Source organism: Carassius carassius, chromosome 23, assembly GCF_963082965.1.
Source record: "Carassius carassius chromosome 23, fCarCar2.1, whole genome shotgun sequence".
Classification (NCBI taxonomy): Eukaryota; Metazoa; Chordata; class Actinopteri; order Cypriniformes; family Cyprinidae; genus Carassius; species Carassius carassius.
In genome coordinates, this window is record NC_081777.1 from 31,886,621 (window position 1) to 31,904,120 (window position 17,500).

A 17,500-nucleotide genomic window follows, 5' to 3' on the forward strand; every position below is an offset into this window, starting at 1 on the left:
TTAGCTTTATGTGCATTTTGAATTTGGCCAGAAACACTGTCCTGGTTTTCCCATCATCCTCTGGCAGCATGAGAATGATGAAATACACCGTCTCATCTCGTTATTTGCTGAGAAGAGCAAAAGAAGTATGATCTGAATGTGAAAAGCTATGGGAAGACTGAAATATTACAAAGCTGAACTTGTTGCATCACAATCGATACTGCAAATCTTGACAAACTATATAAGCTAGATATACTGTATACTGTAAATATATACAACTTTATCTTCATACATAGAGTACGTAAACTCAAATTAAGCTATATATATATATATATATATGCATGTGTGTGTATAAATATATTTTCTCAAAATGTAACTATATAAATCATAAAGCTCTAATCTGCTAAATGTAACTATAATGTATAAAGATGTTACGATTTTATAAACATTAACATCATGATTTTCTGGAAAGCTGCTTTGAAATGATGTGTATTTTTTCTATAAATTTGATTGGACTTGTTTCCACAACCAACCAAAAAAATATATATATATAATGTTTTTTTGTGTGTGTGTGTGTGTGTGTGTGTGTGTGTGGAAATATCACATGTAGAGACTTTCTTTTTTATTTTTATGAAATTGTGAACATCCACAGGAGAACTTGGAAATTGATTACATGCACACTGGGAAAAAAAAAGATTTACATTTAGAAAATTGCTTGTAAATTTCACAAAAAATTACAAAGAAATGGAAAGAAACATTGATTAAACATAAAATATTGACGCAGAATGACTGAAATGGTAATTTCTTGTATTATGAAGTGCTATTTGTTTTTGAAAAATCATTTTTATAGCTTAATTTATTTATTTTGACAGATTTCAGTCCAAACATGTGGGTTGATGGCAAAACAGATCTACATTTTCCCATTTATCCGGTTCATTCGGATTAAACGTGTTACGCGTTACGTTCTCCTCCATTTATGTCTGAGGACAAAACAACTAGAAAATAAACTACAATTTCATTTTTAAATATGACACTGTCAACATCGTTACATCTCATCTCTTATTTTATCATCTTGTTTTGTCTCTCGTCTTCTTTCATCTAATTTATTTTCTTTAACTTCATGTATTTTCCCTATTCTTCTTGTGTTTCTTGTGTCTTTATTTAATCCAATTTCTGCTCTTCTCGTCTCGTTTCTTCTCTTTATTTAATTTCACCTCATTTCTTTTCTATTTTTGTGTCTCAAAGAAACTAAAACTCGCCACACGTTTCATTTTTAAACACGAAACTAGAAGCATCGTCTCTTATTTTCCTGTCTCGTTTCATCCCATTTCTTCTCTTTTATTCTTGTTCATTACTCATGTCTCATCTTTTCTCCTGTTTTCTCATTTCTTATCTTTTCAACTTTCTTTGATCATTTCTTCTTTTCTTTTCTCATCTCACCTCTTATTTTCCATTTTCTTTTTGTCTTGTTTCATCTCATTTGTTCTCATTGATTTACATCATGTCTGTTCTCCTCTCTTCTCCTTCCTTCTTGTTTCTTTTTATCACAATTTCTATTCTTCTCTACTCGTCTCGTCTCTTCTCTTTTATTCCTTCTCTCTTCTTGGCTCTCCTCTTGTTGTCTTCTCTGAAACAGAGGCTCTTCAGTTGATTTTTGCTCCTTTAGCAAGGGCAAATCCACTCATTTATCTTCACACACACACATTCGTCTTCACAATAATTGTTGCACTTCATCAAAGTGCTGAGTGTTATATTTATCAGTCAGATTGATGTGAGATCGCTCGTGTGTGTGTGTGTGTGTGTGTGTGTGTGTGTGTGTGAAGTATTCTTCTCGTCTCATCTCTCGTCTCTTCTGGTTTTGTCTCACCTTCTCTCCTCTTTCTTCTCTCCTCATCTGCTCTCTCTCTCTAGTTTCACCTCGCCTCCTCTCTTCTCTTTTCCATCGTGCCTCTTCTTCTCTCATCTCATAACAGTTGTCCACATCTCATTTCGATTCAGTTCGAGAGAGCTTTATTGGCATGACTTGCCAAAGCATTGACTATCGCATGAACAAAGAACAAATAATTATTATATAATACATGTGCAAAACAAGAAAATATATTTAGATCATTAAGTAGATAATTACATAAATACTTTTTTTATAAACAATAAATGTGACCCTGGAGCACAAAAGCAGTCTTAAGTCTCTGGGGTATATTTGTAGCGATAGCCCAAAAAATTATAGATTTCTCTTTTATGCCAAAAATCATTTATATATTATGTAAAGATCAAGTTCCTTGAAGATATTTAGTAAGATTCCTACCATAAATATATCAAAACCTAATGTTTGATTAGTAATATGCATTGCTAAGAACTTCATCTGAACAACTTTAAAGATGATTTTCTCAATATTTAGATTTTTTTTTGCTCCCTCAGATTCCAGATTTTCTAATAGTTGCATCTCAGACAAATATTGTCCTCCGAACAAACCACACATCAATGGAGAGATGATTTATTCAGCTTTCTGATATGTATACATCTCTCCCTTTTTTTTAAAAAGACCCTTATGATGGTTTTGTGATCCAGGATCAGAAATAAGAAAATAGTTCTCATTAGATCTCATTCTTCTCTTCTTGTCTCTTGTCTCGTCTGTATTTTTGGTCTGGTGTCCTGTCTGCTGGGTTCGTCTCTGTCCCTCATAAAGTGTCCTGTCTCTGTGAGTCATCTGTTAGTCGTGTCTCTTTCTCTGCCCATAAAGCGAATGTAGTGTGCTGCGTCCCCGTCCCGCTGTGATTACACTCCCATCCGTCCTGAGCTTTACAGAGTCTCTGACCGGGCCGATGAAGTGGTTTTACTCATTTTCTTCTTCCAGAAAGGAAACCTGCTGCCATCTAAAAATATTCCTCACACCCTCCTGCTGCATTTAACCTGACAGCAGCCTCCACACACACACCGCATGCACCAATGCAACCGCTGCGAGTGTGTGTGTGTGTGTGTGTGTGTGTAAGAGAGAGAGAGAGACGAGTAGGCCTCTCCACGCTCTACAGGACATGACAGGCAATTTGAAGGAGCGAGCAGCTCACACACACACACACACACACACACACACACTTATCATGGTAAAGAGAAATAGAGAATGCTGTGAGCAGGTAAATGCAGCTGTTATTTTTTAAACGAGTCCAAAACAGTGTAACCAGCTCTTGTCTTATTGTTGTCTTCGGTTCACTTTATTTTAAGGTGTCCTGGTTACAGTGTATTCATAGAGGATTATTAATGAACGACATGCTCTTACTGTATGGTTAGAGTTACAATACTTGCACGTAATTATGCATCATTTATTGTTATTATAATAGTGAGTACATGTAACATGTAGCGAACACCTTAAAGTGTTACATTGTCTTCTCATCTTGTTGCATATTTCTTCTTCTTTTATCTTGTATCACGGTTTCTATTATCTTGTATTTTCTCATATCTCCTTTTCTTAAATCTTCTCGTATCATCTTGTATTTTCTTTCTTGTCTTCTCAACTCACATATTTCCTCTTTTCTTGTCTATTATCAAATACTTTCTTCTCATATCTTCTCTTCTTGTACCGTTTCTTTTTGTCTCTTGACATCTCTTCTTCTTCTCTTCTGTTTTCTGCTCTTCTCATCTATTCTTCTCGTTTCACATCTTCTTGCATCTCATAACTTATCTTTTCTTCTCAAATCTTTTATCTTTAACTCAGCTATATTCTCTTCTCCTCTCATATCTTTTCTTGTCTCTTCTGAAATCTTGTATCCTCTCTCACATCTGACCTGGTCTAGTCTTGCCTCATCTCGTCTGCTCTGTAGAAGTGTTGTAATAAAGCGCAGCATGTATGATGACAGGAGGAAGCGCTGGTGGAGTAATAGAGCGTGTGGAGGAGAGACACGAGCTCTGGTCTATTTGTCAGCATTGATCAAGCCATTAGGAGTGTGTGCAGGGAGTCATATTGGTTTTTGAGGCCAAAGGGCGCGAGAGAGACAGAGATGAAGCACTTGAACTCTACTGGGACTCACACTGTGTTTCTCTTTGAGAGAAATGGCTCCTTCAGCACTCACGAGTTCATCAGCCAGAGCGAACGTGTGTGTGTGTGTGTGTGTGTGTTTAACTTTTCTTCTTGTATCCATCTTGTATCTCTTGGATCTGTTACCTAGTATGTGCTTGTGTGTGTTATTTTCATCTGTAAACGTTGTCTTATTCTATCAGTTTGTGTCTGTTTTTTTTCTTATGTCAGAGTGAAATTCAGCCATTGTTATTATTTGTATGGGATCATAAATGTTTCGGGTATTTTTAGTGGTTTTCGTGATTGTGCTCTTGCATAGTTCACATGGTGTCAATTAATTACAGGTTATAAAAGTTTTGAGATTAAAAATGCTTTTATCCAATGCACATGGAGGGAATTTGAGAAATGTTTAAAATTGTATAAGCTTTGATTTGATTTTTATTATCGAGATTCTCTTATCGTTTTTTTTTTTTTTTAGTTTTTGTTCGTTTTTTCTATGTCTATGCAGTTTTTTATCATTCTTCTTGCAGTTTTAGTTGTTTTAGTACATCAAAAATGAAAATGAGGACTGGTTTTTATTTTTTTTATGAATTTAGTTTGAGTAACTACAGTAAGCCTGGTTTATTTTGATATCCTGTTTGCATAAAGAAGCATCTTGGAGGCCAGAGACTTTGTGTTTTTGTTGTTTGTATGTGGTCCATGTATGTGTGTTTGTTCATGTGGGCTGTTTGCATGTGTGTGTGTGTGTGTGTGAGAGGTGTATCTGGCCGCCGGCTCTCAGTGATGGCACAAAACTTTTTGTCAAACTGAGTAAAAGAGGACATTAAAGTGGGACGGAGGTGGGGGTTGTTCTGGGGTTCTGGTGAATAATTGGAGTTTTTCCTTTAACCTCATTGGACACACAGTGGAAGTTATGGTGAAGCCGTTTGGCTGGATTGCAGCCCGCAGACTTAGCAACTCCCAGTGTACCCTGTGCTGCTTAATGAGTCCTGTTGCAGGGGTTTTAACTCAGTCCTGAGATGCAGCGAATCAGAGAAAGACAGAACGTCTCGCAGGGTCTCAGTCCGACCCGACTCTGTGACACACACCTCGCTTTGTTCTGCCGGAAAACCAGCGGAGAAAACTGCATGAAATATTAAGGCTTGTTCAGAGAATACATGCTGAGTTCAGTTACAGTTTCAGTTTTGTCATCGATAAGACAAGCGCAATATTTCTGACCTTCGTTGCCTGAGACATGTTGAGATGTCTTGAGATGTGTGTGCTCTTTTCTCATCTGAGAAACAAATGAGCAACGGATATTAGAAAAGCAATGGAGGAAATAAAATGATAATTTCTTAAGCACATATTTAGCATTTCTAACAGATCTATTTATCAAATCCATCATTTTATTATATTTTATTATTTTGCAACTTGATTTTTCATTTTAGTAACATTATCAATTAGCAAAAATTAAGTTTCTTTTTAGTTATCATTCTTTTTGTTTTATTATTTTCTATTTGTTTTTATTAGCATTTTCCGTGTTAATTTATGTCCATATCAATTTTTTCTATTTATCCTTATATATATATATATATATATACCCTACATGTTAGTAATAGAACAATATTTTTTGTGTTGTGTCTCTATACGCAATTTATATATATATATATATATACATGCACACACAATTATGTGCATGGTTTAGTTAAGTTCTGACGATTATTTTATTATTATTATGTTTTAAAATAAATGCAATTATAACATTACTCATCAAATGTACTAATTTATTAGATTTGATCGTTTTACAAATCTGTCAAATGTGTCATTTAATGAGCGCTATCGATTTGCTAAATTTGAATTTATCTAGATTGATCATTATTATTATATTCGATTGCAGCGTCTAGTTTGACTGGAGATCAGCAGAAGGATTGAATCAAAGAAACAAGCCACAATCACACATGTGCACGTGTGGTTTCGTGACACGTTGGTTTATTTATCTGACGCTCTTGTGACTCTAAAGGCATCCACACACACACACACACAGTTCTAACATCTCTCTCTCTCTTTCTTATTCAGATGAACCGGCCCATCCAGGTGAAACCGGCCGACAGTGAAGGACGAGGAGGTAATTAACCTTCTTTCTCTCTCTCTCTCACACACACACACACACACACACACACACGGGCCGAGTGACTGGTGTGTCGGAGTGGCCGTTGATTTAGGTCACTTGCCTCCATTGACTCTCCATCTGTTCGGCTCGGATCGAAGGAGCCGCAGGTTTCAGCAGGTGATGTGCTCGAGCTCCAGCTGCATTCGTTCTACATCAGAAGCAGCATCTGTGTTGACCTGCACCTGCTCTTCATTCTCTGCGTTTGTCTGTGCTTTTACAGAAGGTTTTGTCGGTCAAAAAAATCATGCTTCCAGTGCTCTATTTTTGTGCACTACACTTAATATCCTAAAAATAATTCTTTAGTACTTAATAGTAGTAACTGTGCTATTTTGGAACTAAAATGTGCTTATAACATTTCATATTTGTATTCATATTCATGGTGTCCCAAAATAGCACAGTTATTACTACCAACTACTAAAGAATTATTTTTAGGATATTAATTACAAAATTGAGTAATTGATTATAGATCTGACAAGTGATTGACATTTTGGTATCCCAGCATACTTTGAGACATTGTTGAGATCTCTTGAGATGTGTGAGGACTTTTCTCATCTAATAGGGAAAAAATAACTATAAAATAGACTAATTTAAAATTTCACTTCAAAATATATTTTTTATAAATATATTATTATTTATAAATTATTTTAACAGTTTATTATTTTAATCTTCAATCAAATGTATTGTTTTTATGAATATTATTTGTTTAATTTATCATTTTTATTTTAACAGAAGCAAATAGATAATAGATGACACAAAAGGCAATGGACTAATTAAAAATGTCACTTCATATTACATTTTAATTATTATTTTTATTTTTTTTAATTTAATATTATTTTTCATCTTTTAAATAAATCATACATTTTTTATTCAGCTTTCTTCAGCAAGTTAATAACGCAGCTTTTATCGCAACAATAAAATAATTTGTACAATATTTCCACATAGAAAACACTGAAAAATTACTATTTATTTTACATTTTTACTGTATTTTTGATCAAATAAATGCAGCCTTGGTCACTTCTTTCAAAAACTTAAAAACGTTTGAACTGATTCATATCTGAATGCGTTCAGGTTGAGCTGTGTTTCATCTTATTATTTTAGTTAAGTCTTTATAATCAGTCCTGTGGATCAGACTTTACTCAGACAGTCAGATATACTGTGTGTGTGTGTGTGTGTGTGTGTGTGGCTTCATTACTCTTTATTTGTGCTCTGAGTGAATCTGTCCTGACGTGTTGTGAGAGAAAAGAGAAATTCTGTCATAATTTATTTGCTTGTTTACTTAATTTTCTAGAATGTGATTAATTCACCAAACCTAATTATACTTAAAAACACATCTGAAAATGAGCTTAATGTGTTGCAAAAACTAGTGATGCATCATTTTGCTTTCATTTAATATTTTATTACTGTAATCAATAACAAATAAACAAAAATTAAAAAAAAATATATATATATTTTGTTTAATGTGACCATTCTGTTTGGTTCTGTTCTTTTTTATTTTAGATTGTTTGTATGAAAAATTATTTTACATTGGAGTCAATCAGTTGCTCTATGATGCATTTGATAAAAACATTAATTGCAAACTGTATAAAGGTAATTATTAATGTGTTTCCAATTTGTATATAGAGTATACTCCATGTAAACATGTCTATAAATCTAAATATAATTTCATTTATTTGTAAATATTAAAAAAAAAAATATATATTTTTCTATTATTCAGTTTTTAAAACTATTATTATTTGAAGTGATTTGCAGTAAATAACTTAATACCTAATTTACAAATTATAAACTGGTTGTTAATAAAATATGAAAATGCAATTATTAAACATTATAGAACATATATACTGTAGCTGAAACAATAGAAAAACTACATAAATGATGACAGAAATTGCATTTCTGGGTGAATTAATATTGGTTTAATGTGTTTGGGTTTCCGTGCTTTATTTCACGACCTTTTATTTCCCCGAATTTATACAGGATTTAGACTTTAATTGACCGAATATTTGATTTAATGAGGCTCCGGTGGCTTTAATGAGCCGAAATCAAAGACAAATATTTAAAACCAAAAATGATGAGTGATGTGCAAATATTAAAGCTGGTGTGATTATTCCCAAAAATATTGTGAGTTAAAGACTGAAGGCGTTTCTGCCAGAGATCATCCTGAGCCAAAGGAATCATATGTAAAGAAATTATTATTATATTATTTATTTATATTAAATTAATTATTAATTAGTAAATGCAAAACATGCAACTGTTTTATATGGAGGAGATACAATTATTCTTTATATAAACAATAGAGAAGAGAATAAAATATTATTTAAATAACTTTATACAGCTGTCATATTATGGCGCATTTCCACCGAGTGGTACGGTACGGTACGGTACGGGTCGGTACGGGTCAGGTCTGTTAACCATGATTTGGCTAGCGTTTCCACCGCCAACAGTACCCTTACTTGATAGGCGTGGTGTATGACGGAAAGTAGCTTGACGTCATGCGCGGCGACATTGTTGCGACGTTGTTGTAATTTAAAAATGGCGCCTCGTGTGTTGTGTCTTTCCCCTTGCGGCACGCGCAAATGACGATTCTCTGTCAACCAATCAACGTTCTGCAGTGAGTCTAGCTCCACCCTTTAGTACCGTTCCACTGTGCTAGGTACCCAACGGAAGGGTACCCAAAAAGTGGTACGGTACGGTTCGGCTTTTTGGTACCATTCTCAACTTTTGGCAGTGAAACGCAAATAAAAGGGTACCGACCCGACCCGTACCGTACCGTACCACTCGGTGGAAACGCGCCATTAAATATACTAAAATAGAGAGATGTGTGTCAGATTTTTTACATAACGAGTCTTCTGTATTTTGATCCATTGACTTGAGCACTTTACAGTAAATGTTTTCTGCTTTCAAACTGAAAGTGATTTTTCTGAGATATTCAGCATGTGTTTAACCTCTTACATTCATAAATGTTTCCTCTTATCATTTTCTCTTCTCTTCTCCCATCTTCACTCTTTTGAAAACCTCCTGATCGTGTTTATCCCGAGTGACTAGTTCCCTTTAGTCTTTAATATTCTGCCATGATGTCTGTCCTTTTCTGGCGGTTCTGTCAGAATCAGAGATTGACGGACGCTAACAGACGCTCTCTAACCTCAGCAGGTGCAAACGCAGTGACTGCTGGGAAAAACCATCCTGGAGGCTGTTCTGGATTGGCTGTCGCTGGGCAAGTTGCCACTCAATATGCAAATAAGACTCAAGACGAGAAACTCCCACTGAGTGTGATGATGGAGAAGTTTGGGTATATAGTGTAGACTTTAAATAATGCAGGTGCATTTTGGTGACTAAGCTGCGTTTGGTTAAATGTTTGATCTAACATGCTGGACCTTTTCATTTAACTAAAATATTGTTTGAATAGGACTATAGTGCTGGGTTAACATGAACCCAAAATGTCTTGGAATTTAAAATCGCACAGAATGACTTATATTCATGCATTTAGCCGAAGTGAATTGCATTGCATTCAAGTTGAGTGTTCGCTAGAAATCACACACATTAAGGTGCCTCCCAATTTGTATTTGTTTGCACTGACACTTGGATTTCCTTATCTAGCCGTTGATTAGGTGCATTAAATTTGTATACATTTCCTGGATTTTCTTCATGGTTCAAGCATCCAAGTGTGCTTTTACAGTGATGTGACTTAACTGAAAAATATGAGCCTTTTTTCTTGGTGCAGTTTGGTGAACAGATGCAACTTCATCATAGTTTTGGGCGTCTGGGTTTTTGCCCATAATGTGGTTTAGATGAATGCCAATGTGTCAGTGCCAGAACCAGCCACTGGCCCAATGGTGCCATAGAGCTCTGTGATGTGCTGCCCTCACACACACACACACACACACACACACACACACACACACACTCTCACACACACACACAGACACACACACACACACACACACACACACACACTCATTGCACAGCACAGCACAGCCCCTCGGCACAAAGCGTTTATCGTCTGCAACAGCTTGTTTGCAAGCTTTTTTGTGTCATTATTTCCAAGGTTGAGTTGGTGCCACATTTATGGAAGCTTGTTTCTGACACTAGATGTCAGCTTTTTATCTCACAATTCTGACTTTTAATTTTGATAATTTTGAAACTCTGAATTGTAGGATACAACCTCGAAATTGCGAGACAAACTTGGAATTGCTAGATATTAATTCAGAGTAAAGGGAAACTTGGAATTGAGCGAAAACTCAGAATTGTGGGATAAAAACTCAATAATGCTGCACATAAACTCGAAAATCCTGGGATATTAACTTGGAATTGAGGAATATAAACTCAGAATTGGAATCGTGGGATATTAATTCGGAATTAAGAGACCTAAATTCGGAATTGAAAGACAATCTCAGAATTGCGGCATTTAATCTCAAAATTTTGGGATATAAACTTGGAATAGTGGGATATAAAGATGGAATTGCGAGATATAAACACGGAATTGAAAGACAAATTAAGACTTGCGGTATATAATCTTGGAATTACAGGATATAAACTTGGAATTGAGGGATATAAACTCAGAATTGGAATCGTGGGATATTAATTCGGAATTAAGAGATTTAAATTCGGAATTGAAAGACAATCTCAGAATTGCGGCATTTAAACTCAAAATTGTGGGATATAAACCTGGAATTGCAGGATATAAACTTGGAATAGTGGGATATAAACATGGAATTGTGAGATATAAACACAGAATTGAAAGGCAAACTAAGACTTGCGGTATATAATCTTGGAATTACGGGCCATAAACTTGAAATAGCTGGATATAAACTTGGAATTACAGCATATAAACTTGGAATAGTGGGATATAAACATGGAATTGCGAGATATAAACACGGAATTGAAAGACAAACTAAGACTTGCGGTATATAATCTTGGAATTACGGGACATAAACTTGAAATAGCAGGATGTAAACTTGGAATTAGAGGATATAAACTTGGAATTGAGGGATATAAACATGGAATTGCGAGATATAAACACGGAATTGAAAGGCAAACTAAGACTTGCGGTATATAATCTTGGAATTACGGGACATAAACTTGGAATTACAGGATAAAAACTTGGAATTGCGGGATATAATCTTGGAATGGCGGGATACTAGATTAGAGTTGTGAGATGTAAACTTGAAAATGTGGAATATAAACTCAGAATTATGGGATATAAATTCTATACAACTTTTTGTGAGTTTCTAGAGTAAAAGAATGACATAGAAACCACTAAACTTTCTTTTTTTGTTGGAATGACATTTGCAAACAAAGGAGGGAAGAGAGAATCTAGTTTAAAAATCTGAATATGTACATTCTGTCATCATTTACTCACACACTCAGAAGAGAGCAGCGTGAACATCCTTCAGCACATCAGACATCAGCACACATTCTTCATCCATAAATCTGGCATGTTGATGTTGTTTGTGCATCCATTCATTTGGCTGCAGTGAAAAGACTCTCAGGCAGCCGGCTGTCAGATGTCAGTGGTGTTTTGATGACTCTTTAGATTTCTTTATTTCTTTTTTTCTGCGCTCACATTAAGAAGCCGGGTCGCTCGTCATCTATTAGACATGGTCACTGACAGCTTCTTATTTTCCAGACCATTTGCTCTGAAGAAAGACTCGACACATGCAGAGAGATGGACACTGATGAGAAACGAGTGATTGAAGAGAATATTTGACTCGGTCTAGATGACTGCGGTTTGAATGTAACAGAATAAACATTCACATATTTTCAAAGTAGAGCCACAAGTCTAAAATGTTAATATGAGACTGATTAAGAAAACAAGATCATGCATTCATGATTATGAAAAAAAATTATTATGATAAATGATTATTGTGCCATGTTTTGTTTTGTTTGTTTGTCCTATTTGGTTTCATTGTTGTATCAGAAATCAATCAAATTTTTTGCTCTCTTGTGGGTACAAAATAATGTTTTATTAGTGATGCACGGATACTACATTTTTCACAATGGCTTCTGTCAATGCCAATATTGATAGATTGATGGTAATAAAATAAATTTAAAAAGAAATATGCATTAAAATATACATAAATAATTAAGAGTTACTGTAATAAGCTCCTTTCTAGTTTTCTACTTTGTCTGTGTAAATTTATATCCAATAATGACACTGTAAACTTGATTCCTTTAACAAATTCCAGCTGCCTGTGTGTGTGTGTGTGTGTGTGTGTCTGTGTGTGTGTGTGTGTGTGTGTGTGTGTGTGTGAGAGATGAATGACGTCATGTCTCTCTGTGTCTGAGATCAGCGTCCGTGGCTCTGAAAGCCTCTATGAGCCGGTTATTACGCTGCACTTTGCAGTCGAGCGTCTCTAAAGTGCAGCTCAGGTCAGGCGTGCACGCTAATTAATAGTGATCCGTCTCCTGTACGTTAGCGCGAGTACCACAGATGTCGAGATGGTGCATATATAACTCATAGGTCCGGGAATGAAAAGACAACGGACTGTAAATTCAATTTCTCTCCCATCCATCCCTGAGGAACGCTCCAGGAACTCCCATCATCCTCTCTGGCTTATTCCATTTTTCTCAGCATAGACTAACATGTCAGAAACGGTCGTTATTGCGCTTATGGCTAGTTGTAAAGATGACATGGGGTGCACGAGTGGTCCCTGGTGTGTGCGAAGCCTCAGTTCCTGATCGAGAGCACAGAGAAGCCGACACATAATGAGAGACAGACAGTGAACAAATCGTCTTAAAAGAAAATCTTAAATCAATTTACTTTTCAAGTAAATGCATCCTTATTCGTGAATTTGTAGATGTTATTTATACTAGAAAGCAAGGCAAAAATGTCAAGGAAGAAAGAGTGAATTTTTGTTATTGTTTTTTGCAGTGAGCAGATGCTGTAATAAACTTTTATAGTGTTTTATTTTTCTCAAGAGGTCCAGTTCTAATGTTTGTGCATCATTAGTCATAATAATCATACAGTACTTTAAGACTTCTCTACATAAATGTCTGTTGTTATTATCTAAGATCTTTGCTAGTGTAAAGAGACTTCTATACATGCGTGTTGATTTTTTCTTTATAGTTATCAAATCTGTATTTTCAGCATCATTACTCCAGTCTTCAGTGACACATGATCCTTCAGAAATCATTCTGATTACATCACATTTCTGATTATTATCAATGTGAAAACATCCCAATATTTTTGTGGAATTGTGTTAGCCGTATCTCAGCTATATCTCAGCCATATCTGAGCTATATCTCAGTTGTATCTTGACCATATCTCAACTATATCTCAGTTATGTCTCAGCTATATGTTAGCCGTATCTTAGCTATATCTCAGCTGTATCTCAGATGTCTTGTGTTGAGTGAGAGTGACGGTCTCTGATCTCTTCTTCTCAGGATGAGCGTCGTGTCCCGAAGCTCTCTGAGAGTTTGTATGCATAATGTAAAGCTCTGGTACAGTAGAGAAGACAGATGATGAGTCTGGGGTCACACCAGAGCAAGCTCCTTTAAAGCTTCTTATGTAAGACTGGATGTGGAGAGAATACAAGCTGTCAGGCAGAAGAGATGAAGTGCTGAGGGAGAACTGATGAATGTGTGTTGAGATGAACGAAGCAAGCTCACATCACAGGAAAAGCAGTCTATAATGTGCTTTTGTAGAGCATTACAAACCTGAAACCGAGAATCCAACTGTGATTTTCTCATGTTCACATTGTGCTTTATACGTTTTCTTCCTTTGAACTTTTTGACGTCTTCAGCTATTTTTCTCTACTCAGTTCAGTTTAAAAAAGATCCGACAAAACCATAAAATGTGGTTATCAAGGCATGAAATACTGATTACTAGCTCTCCAGCTATTTCATTGGCATGAAAGGATTATGATATTAACACAGCGCGCAAGTGCCTTTTCTGTACGAACATTCAATTAAGCAGCAGAAAGTACAGTAAAACAGACTTGTATAATACAGAAATCTGAAGGAGTGTTTGATGGATAGAATTGATTTCTGAAATCACAAATTCATCAGCATTTCTGAAAGTTTGTATAAGTGTCTTTAATGCTAAAGAAGATTTCATCACTCCGTATTTTTTGTCTTATTTTGTGTTTTGTCTTTTCCTGAATAAATGCCTAAATGAAGGTGCATTTACTTGACTTAGGATATTATTATAATTAAAAAAGTATTAAAGTTAGGTGTGTTTATGTTTAAAGCAAGTATTTGCAAAAAGTCCTTTGGATGTAGTTTATTTGTCTGACGCCATGGATCTTTTAATAGCATAAAATCACCTAATTTTGATCATATTTTTTTCCAACAACAGGACACAAGTCAATTTGCTTTTAAAGTACAAATCTGGTACAAACAAACAAACAAACAAAAAACTTTAAATATATTTTAAAGGTTTATATTTTTGTAATTTTGTCTTGTGGAGAATTAGCTGTTTCTTTCTCAACAAACAACAACAACAACAAAAAAAGATTTATTACTATTTTGTCTTTTGCCTTTTGTTTTTCTTTTCCGGAACGAATGCTTATGCATTTTTAAAACAAGATGCATTTTTTTGAGGAGTAAAATGCCTCAAATATTAGATCTAGTTTTTTCTATAAAAATGTGTATATGCTTAAAATATCTGTCATTTATCAGCATTTTACTGTAAACTTATATGAAAGGTAATCCTGGTTTCACAGACAAGGTTTAAGTTTAGTTCCAGAATAAAATTAAGTCTGGGCTGTTTTAACTGGAAGAAAGTTGCTCTGACGTATCTTATAATTAGTGCTGACAAACGCTTAATCACGATTTAACCGCATCCAAAATCAAAGTTTTTGTTTACATAACATATGCATGTGTGCTGTGTATATTTATTATTACTTGTTGTTATGGAAACGACTCGCCACTTGCTTGTCTTGTCAACGGGGGAATCCTGAAATCTCAAAAACTGCCTTATAAACTCACAATTAAATTACGTATCTATATCAAACAACAACAATCTGAAATCAACTGCCCTTTGAATTTTGTTTCTTATGATCAAATAGCGTTTAATAGTTTTATTTCTCAAGCTAGACCAGCCAATCATAAGCGCGATATAACTGTGTGTCTGAACCCCGAACATTATCAGGAAGGCTATTCCAGAGTTTGGGAGCCAAATGTGAAAAAGCTCTACCTCCTTTAGTGGACTTTGCTATCCTAGGAACTACCAAAAGTCCAGCGTTTTGTGACCTTAGGGTGCGTGATGGGTTGTAGCGTGGTAGAAGGCTAGTTAGGTACGCAGGAGCTAAAGTAATGATAGGTAAGTAATGATAATTTGTAACTGATACGGGACTTAATAGGTAGCCAGTGCAGAGACTGTAAAATTGGGGTAATATGATCATATTTTCTTGACCTGGTAAGGACTCTAACCACTGCATTTTGGACGACCTGTAGCTTGTTTATTGAAGAAGCAGGACAACCACCTAGAAGTGCATTACAATAGTCCAGTCTAGAGGTCATGAATGCATGAACTAGCTTTTCTGCATCAGAAACAGATAACATGTTTCATAGATTGGCAATGTTTCTAAGATGGAAGAATGCAGTTTTTGTTACATGGGAAATATGATTTTCAAAAGACAAGTTGCTGTCTAATATAACACCCAGATGTTTGACTGTAGAGGAAGTAACAGTACATCCGTCTAGTTGCAGATTGTAATCTACAAGATTCGGTGTAGTGTTTTTTGGACCAATAATTAATATCTCTGTCTTATCCGAACTATTCTGCCATACTGCGTGTTGCAGTTTCTCCCATTCATAGTATAGTCTTTGTATTTCTGCAGTCTTTGGTGAAAAATACGAGGTAATATAAATAATGAGTGAATGTGAAATAATGTGTTTCTCTCTCTCTCTCTGTCAGAAGACCGGAAGCTGTTTGTGGGCATGCTGGGGAAGCAGCAGGGTGAAGAAGATGTGCGGCGTCTGTTCGGTTCGTTCGGACAGATAGAGGAGTGCACCGTGCTGCGGGGGCCTGATGGGGCCAGTAAGGGTCAGCACCGACACAACTCTCTGACACACCGCCATCAACCCTCATTACGCCTCTGTTACCCAAACACATGACTATTCGGGCCTGCGTTTCGCTTACAGTGACATAACTCGCTGATTAACCACCATAGTTTGCTAGTCTAGACATTTGAACCACATAAGTTCAGTCTCCAGAAGAAAGTTATTTCTAGACTTAGTTTTCTATTTCAAAATATATGTGTTCACCAGCCAAGAAATACTTATCTGGTTGAAACTACTGTTTGATAAAGGTGATGTGAAACATAGAAATTAGGGTTGCAATACATTTCTGAAACATTCCAGATATTTTGGAATATTACAGGAATTTTAGAAAATTTTCCGGGAAATTTTCCACCCGTTTGCAACCCTAATAGAAATGCACGTAAAATTGTTCTGGAGCAATTAGATGTGTTTTATTACTGATGCACCTTCCAGAACGTATCATTGCGAATTATACTCCCTTTTGAATTGGACATTCAATTCAATTCAAGTTTATTTGTGTTGCGCTTTTTACGATGCAAATCGTTGCAAAGCAGCTTTACAGGAAATTAAAGTTTCTATATTATATTTAGTAATAGCTTATCGGTGGTTGACGTCTCAAGTTGACATCATTGCATACAAAACGGAAAATTCACTGGAATATTTTTATTAACAAAGTTCTGCTGGGGTTATTACCTGCATATCTGTACATATACAATTATATCATCTAATTATATTTCCTTGACTAATGTGCTACACAAGTTATTGAAACTAAACATAAATATTCCAGTATGTGCACTAAAAATTTACTAGTAAGCGGTCTGACCTCGATCTGAGATTTTAATATTTTTCTTTTATCATGTGCTTTATGTATTGTAGTATATGTTTGTATGTTACTCAGGAGATATTAAATTTTCCTGCCAGTCTGTCTTTGAAAATAAGAACTTGTTTCTAGTTAACTTGCATGGTTATGGTTTATTTTTGCATGCATATTAATTAACACGGTTTAAGTAGTTGTCTTATGTATTTAAATATGCAGTATGCAATTCAATGCTCTTGATGTGACCCTAACTGGAAGTTAGTGATATCAAGCATAAAAAATGAACATTTTTTCAACCCTAGATAACTTTATTTAACATGCAGTAGACTGAAATCATGTGAAAACAATTTTATTTAACTTATAGACATAATGCATACTGCTCCATATGCTTGCATTCAATTGTCACATGGATGCATTTTGCACATTTATTTTGCATTTGTGCATTTGTCAGATGCTTATCTGTTTGCTTGTTTGATTATTTGGCGGGAGTGTTTAAAACTTGTTGGGATGCAGACATTATTTCTGTGTCATGATGATAGTACAGCTGGAGTTACACACTTCAGCTTTAACA

The 17,500-nt window shown here is 35.3% G+C and overlaps 1 protein-coding gene across 2 annotated transcripts in view; it reads left to right on the top strand.

Moving 5' to 3' along the window:
- The window catches only part of LOC132101786 (CUGBP Elav-like family member 4), a 67,368-nt gene that overhangs the window by 32,697 nt on the left and 17,171 nt on the right, over positions 1–17,500 (top strand). Inside the window, exons 3-4 of one of the 2 annotated variants that reach the window (XM_059506998.1) lie at positions 6,041–6,089; positions 15,988–16,116. In XM_059506998.1, the coding sequence (XP_059362981.1) occupies positions 6,041–6,089; positions 15,988–16,116 (178 nt within the window). The remainder of the gene's footprint in view (positions 1–6,040; positions 6,090–15,987; positions 16,117–17,500) is intronic. The other variant, XM_059506999.1, reaches the window with a different exon arrangement.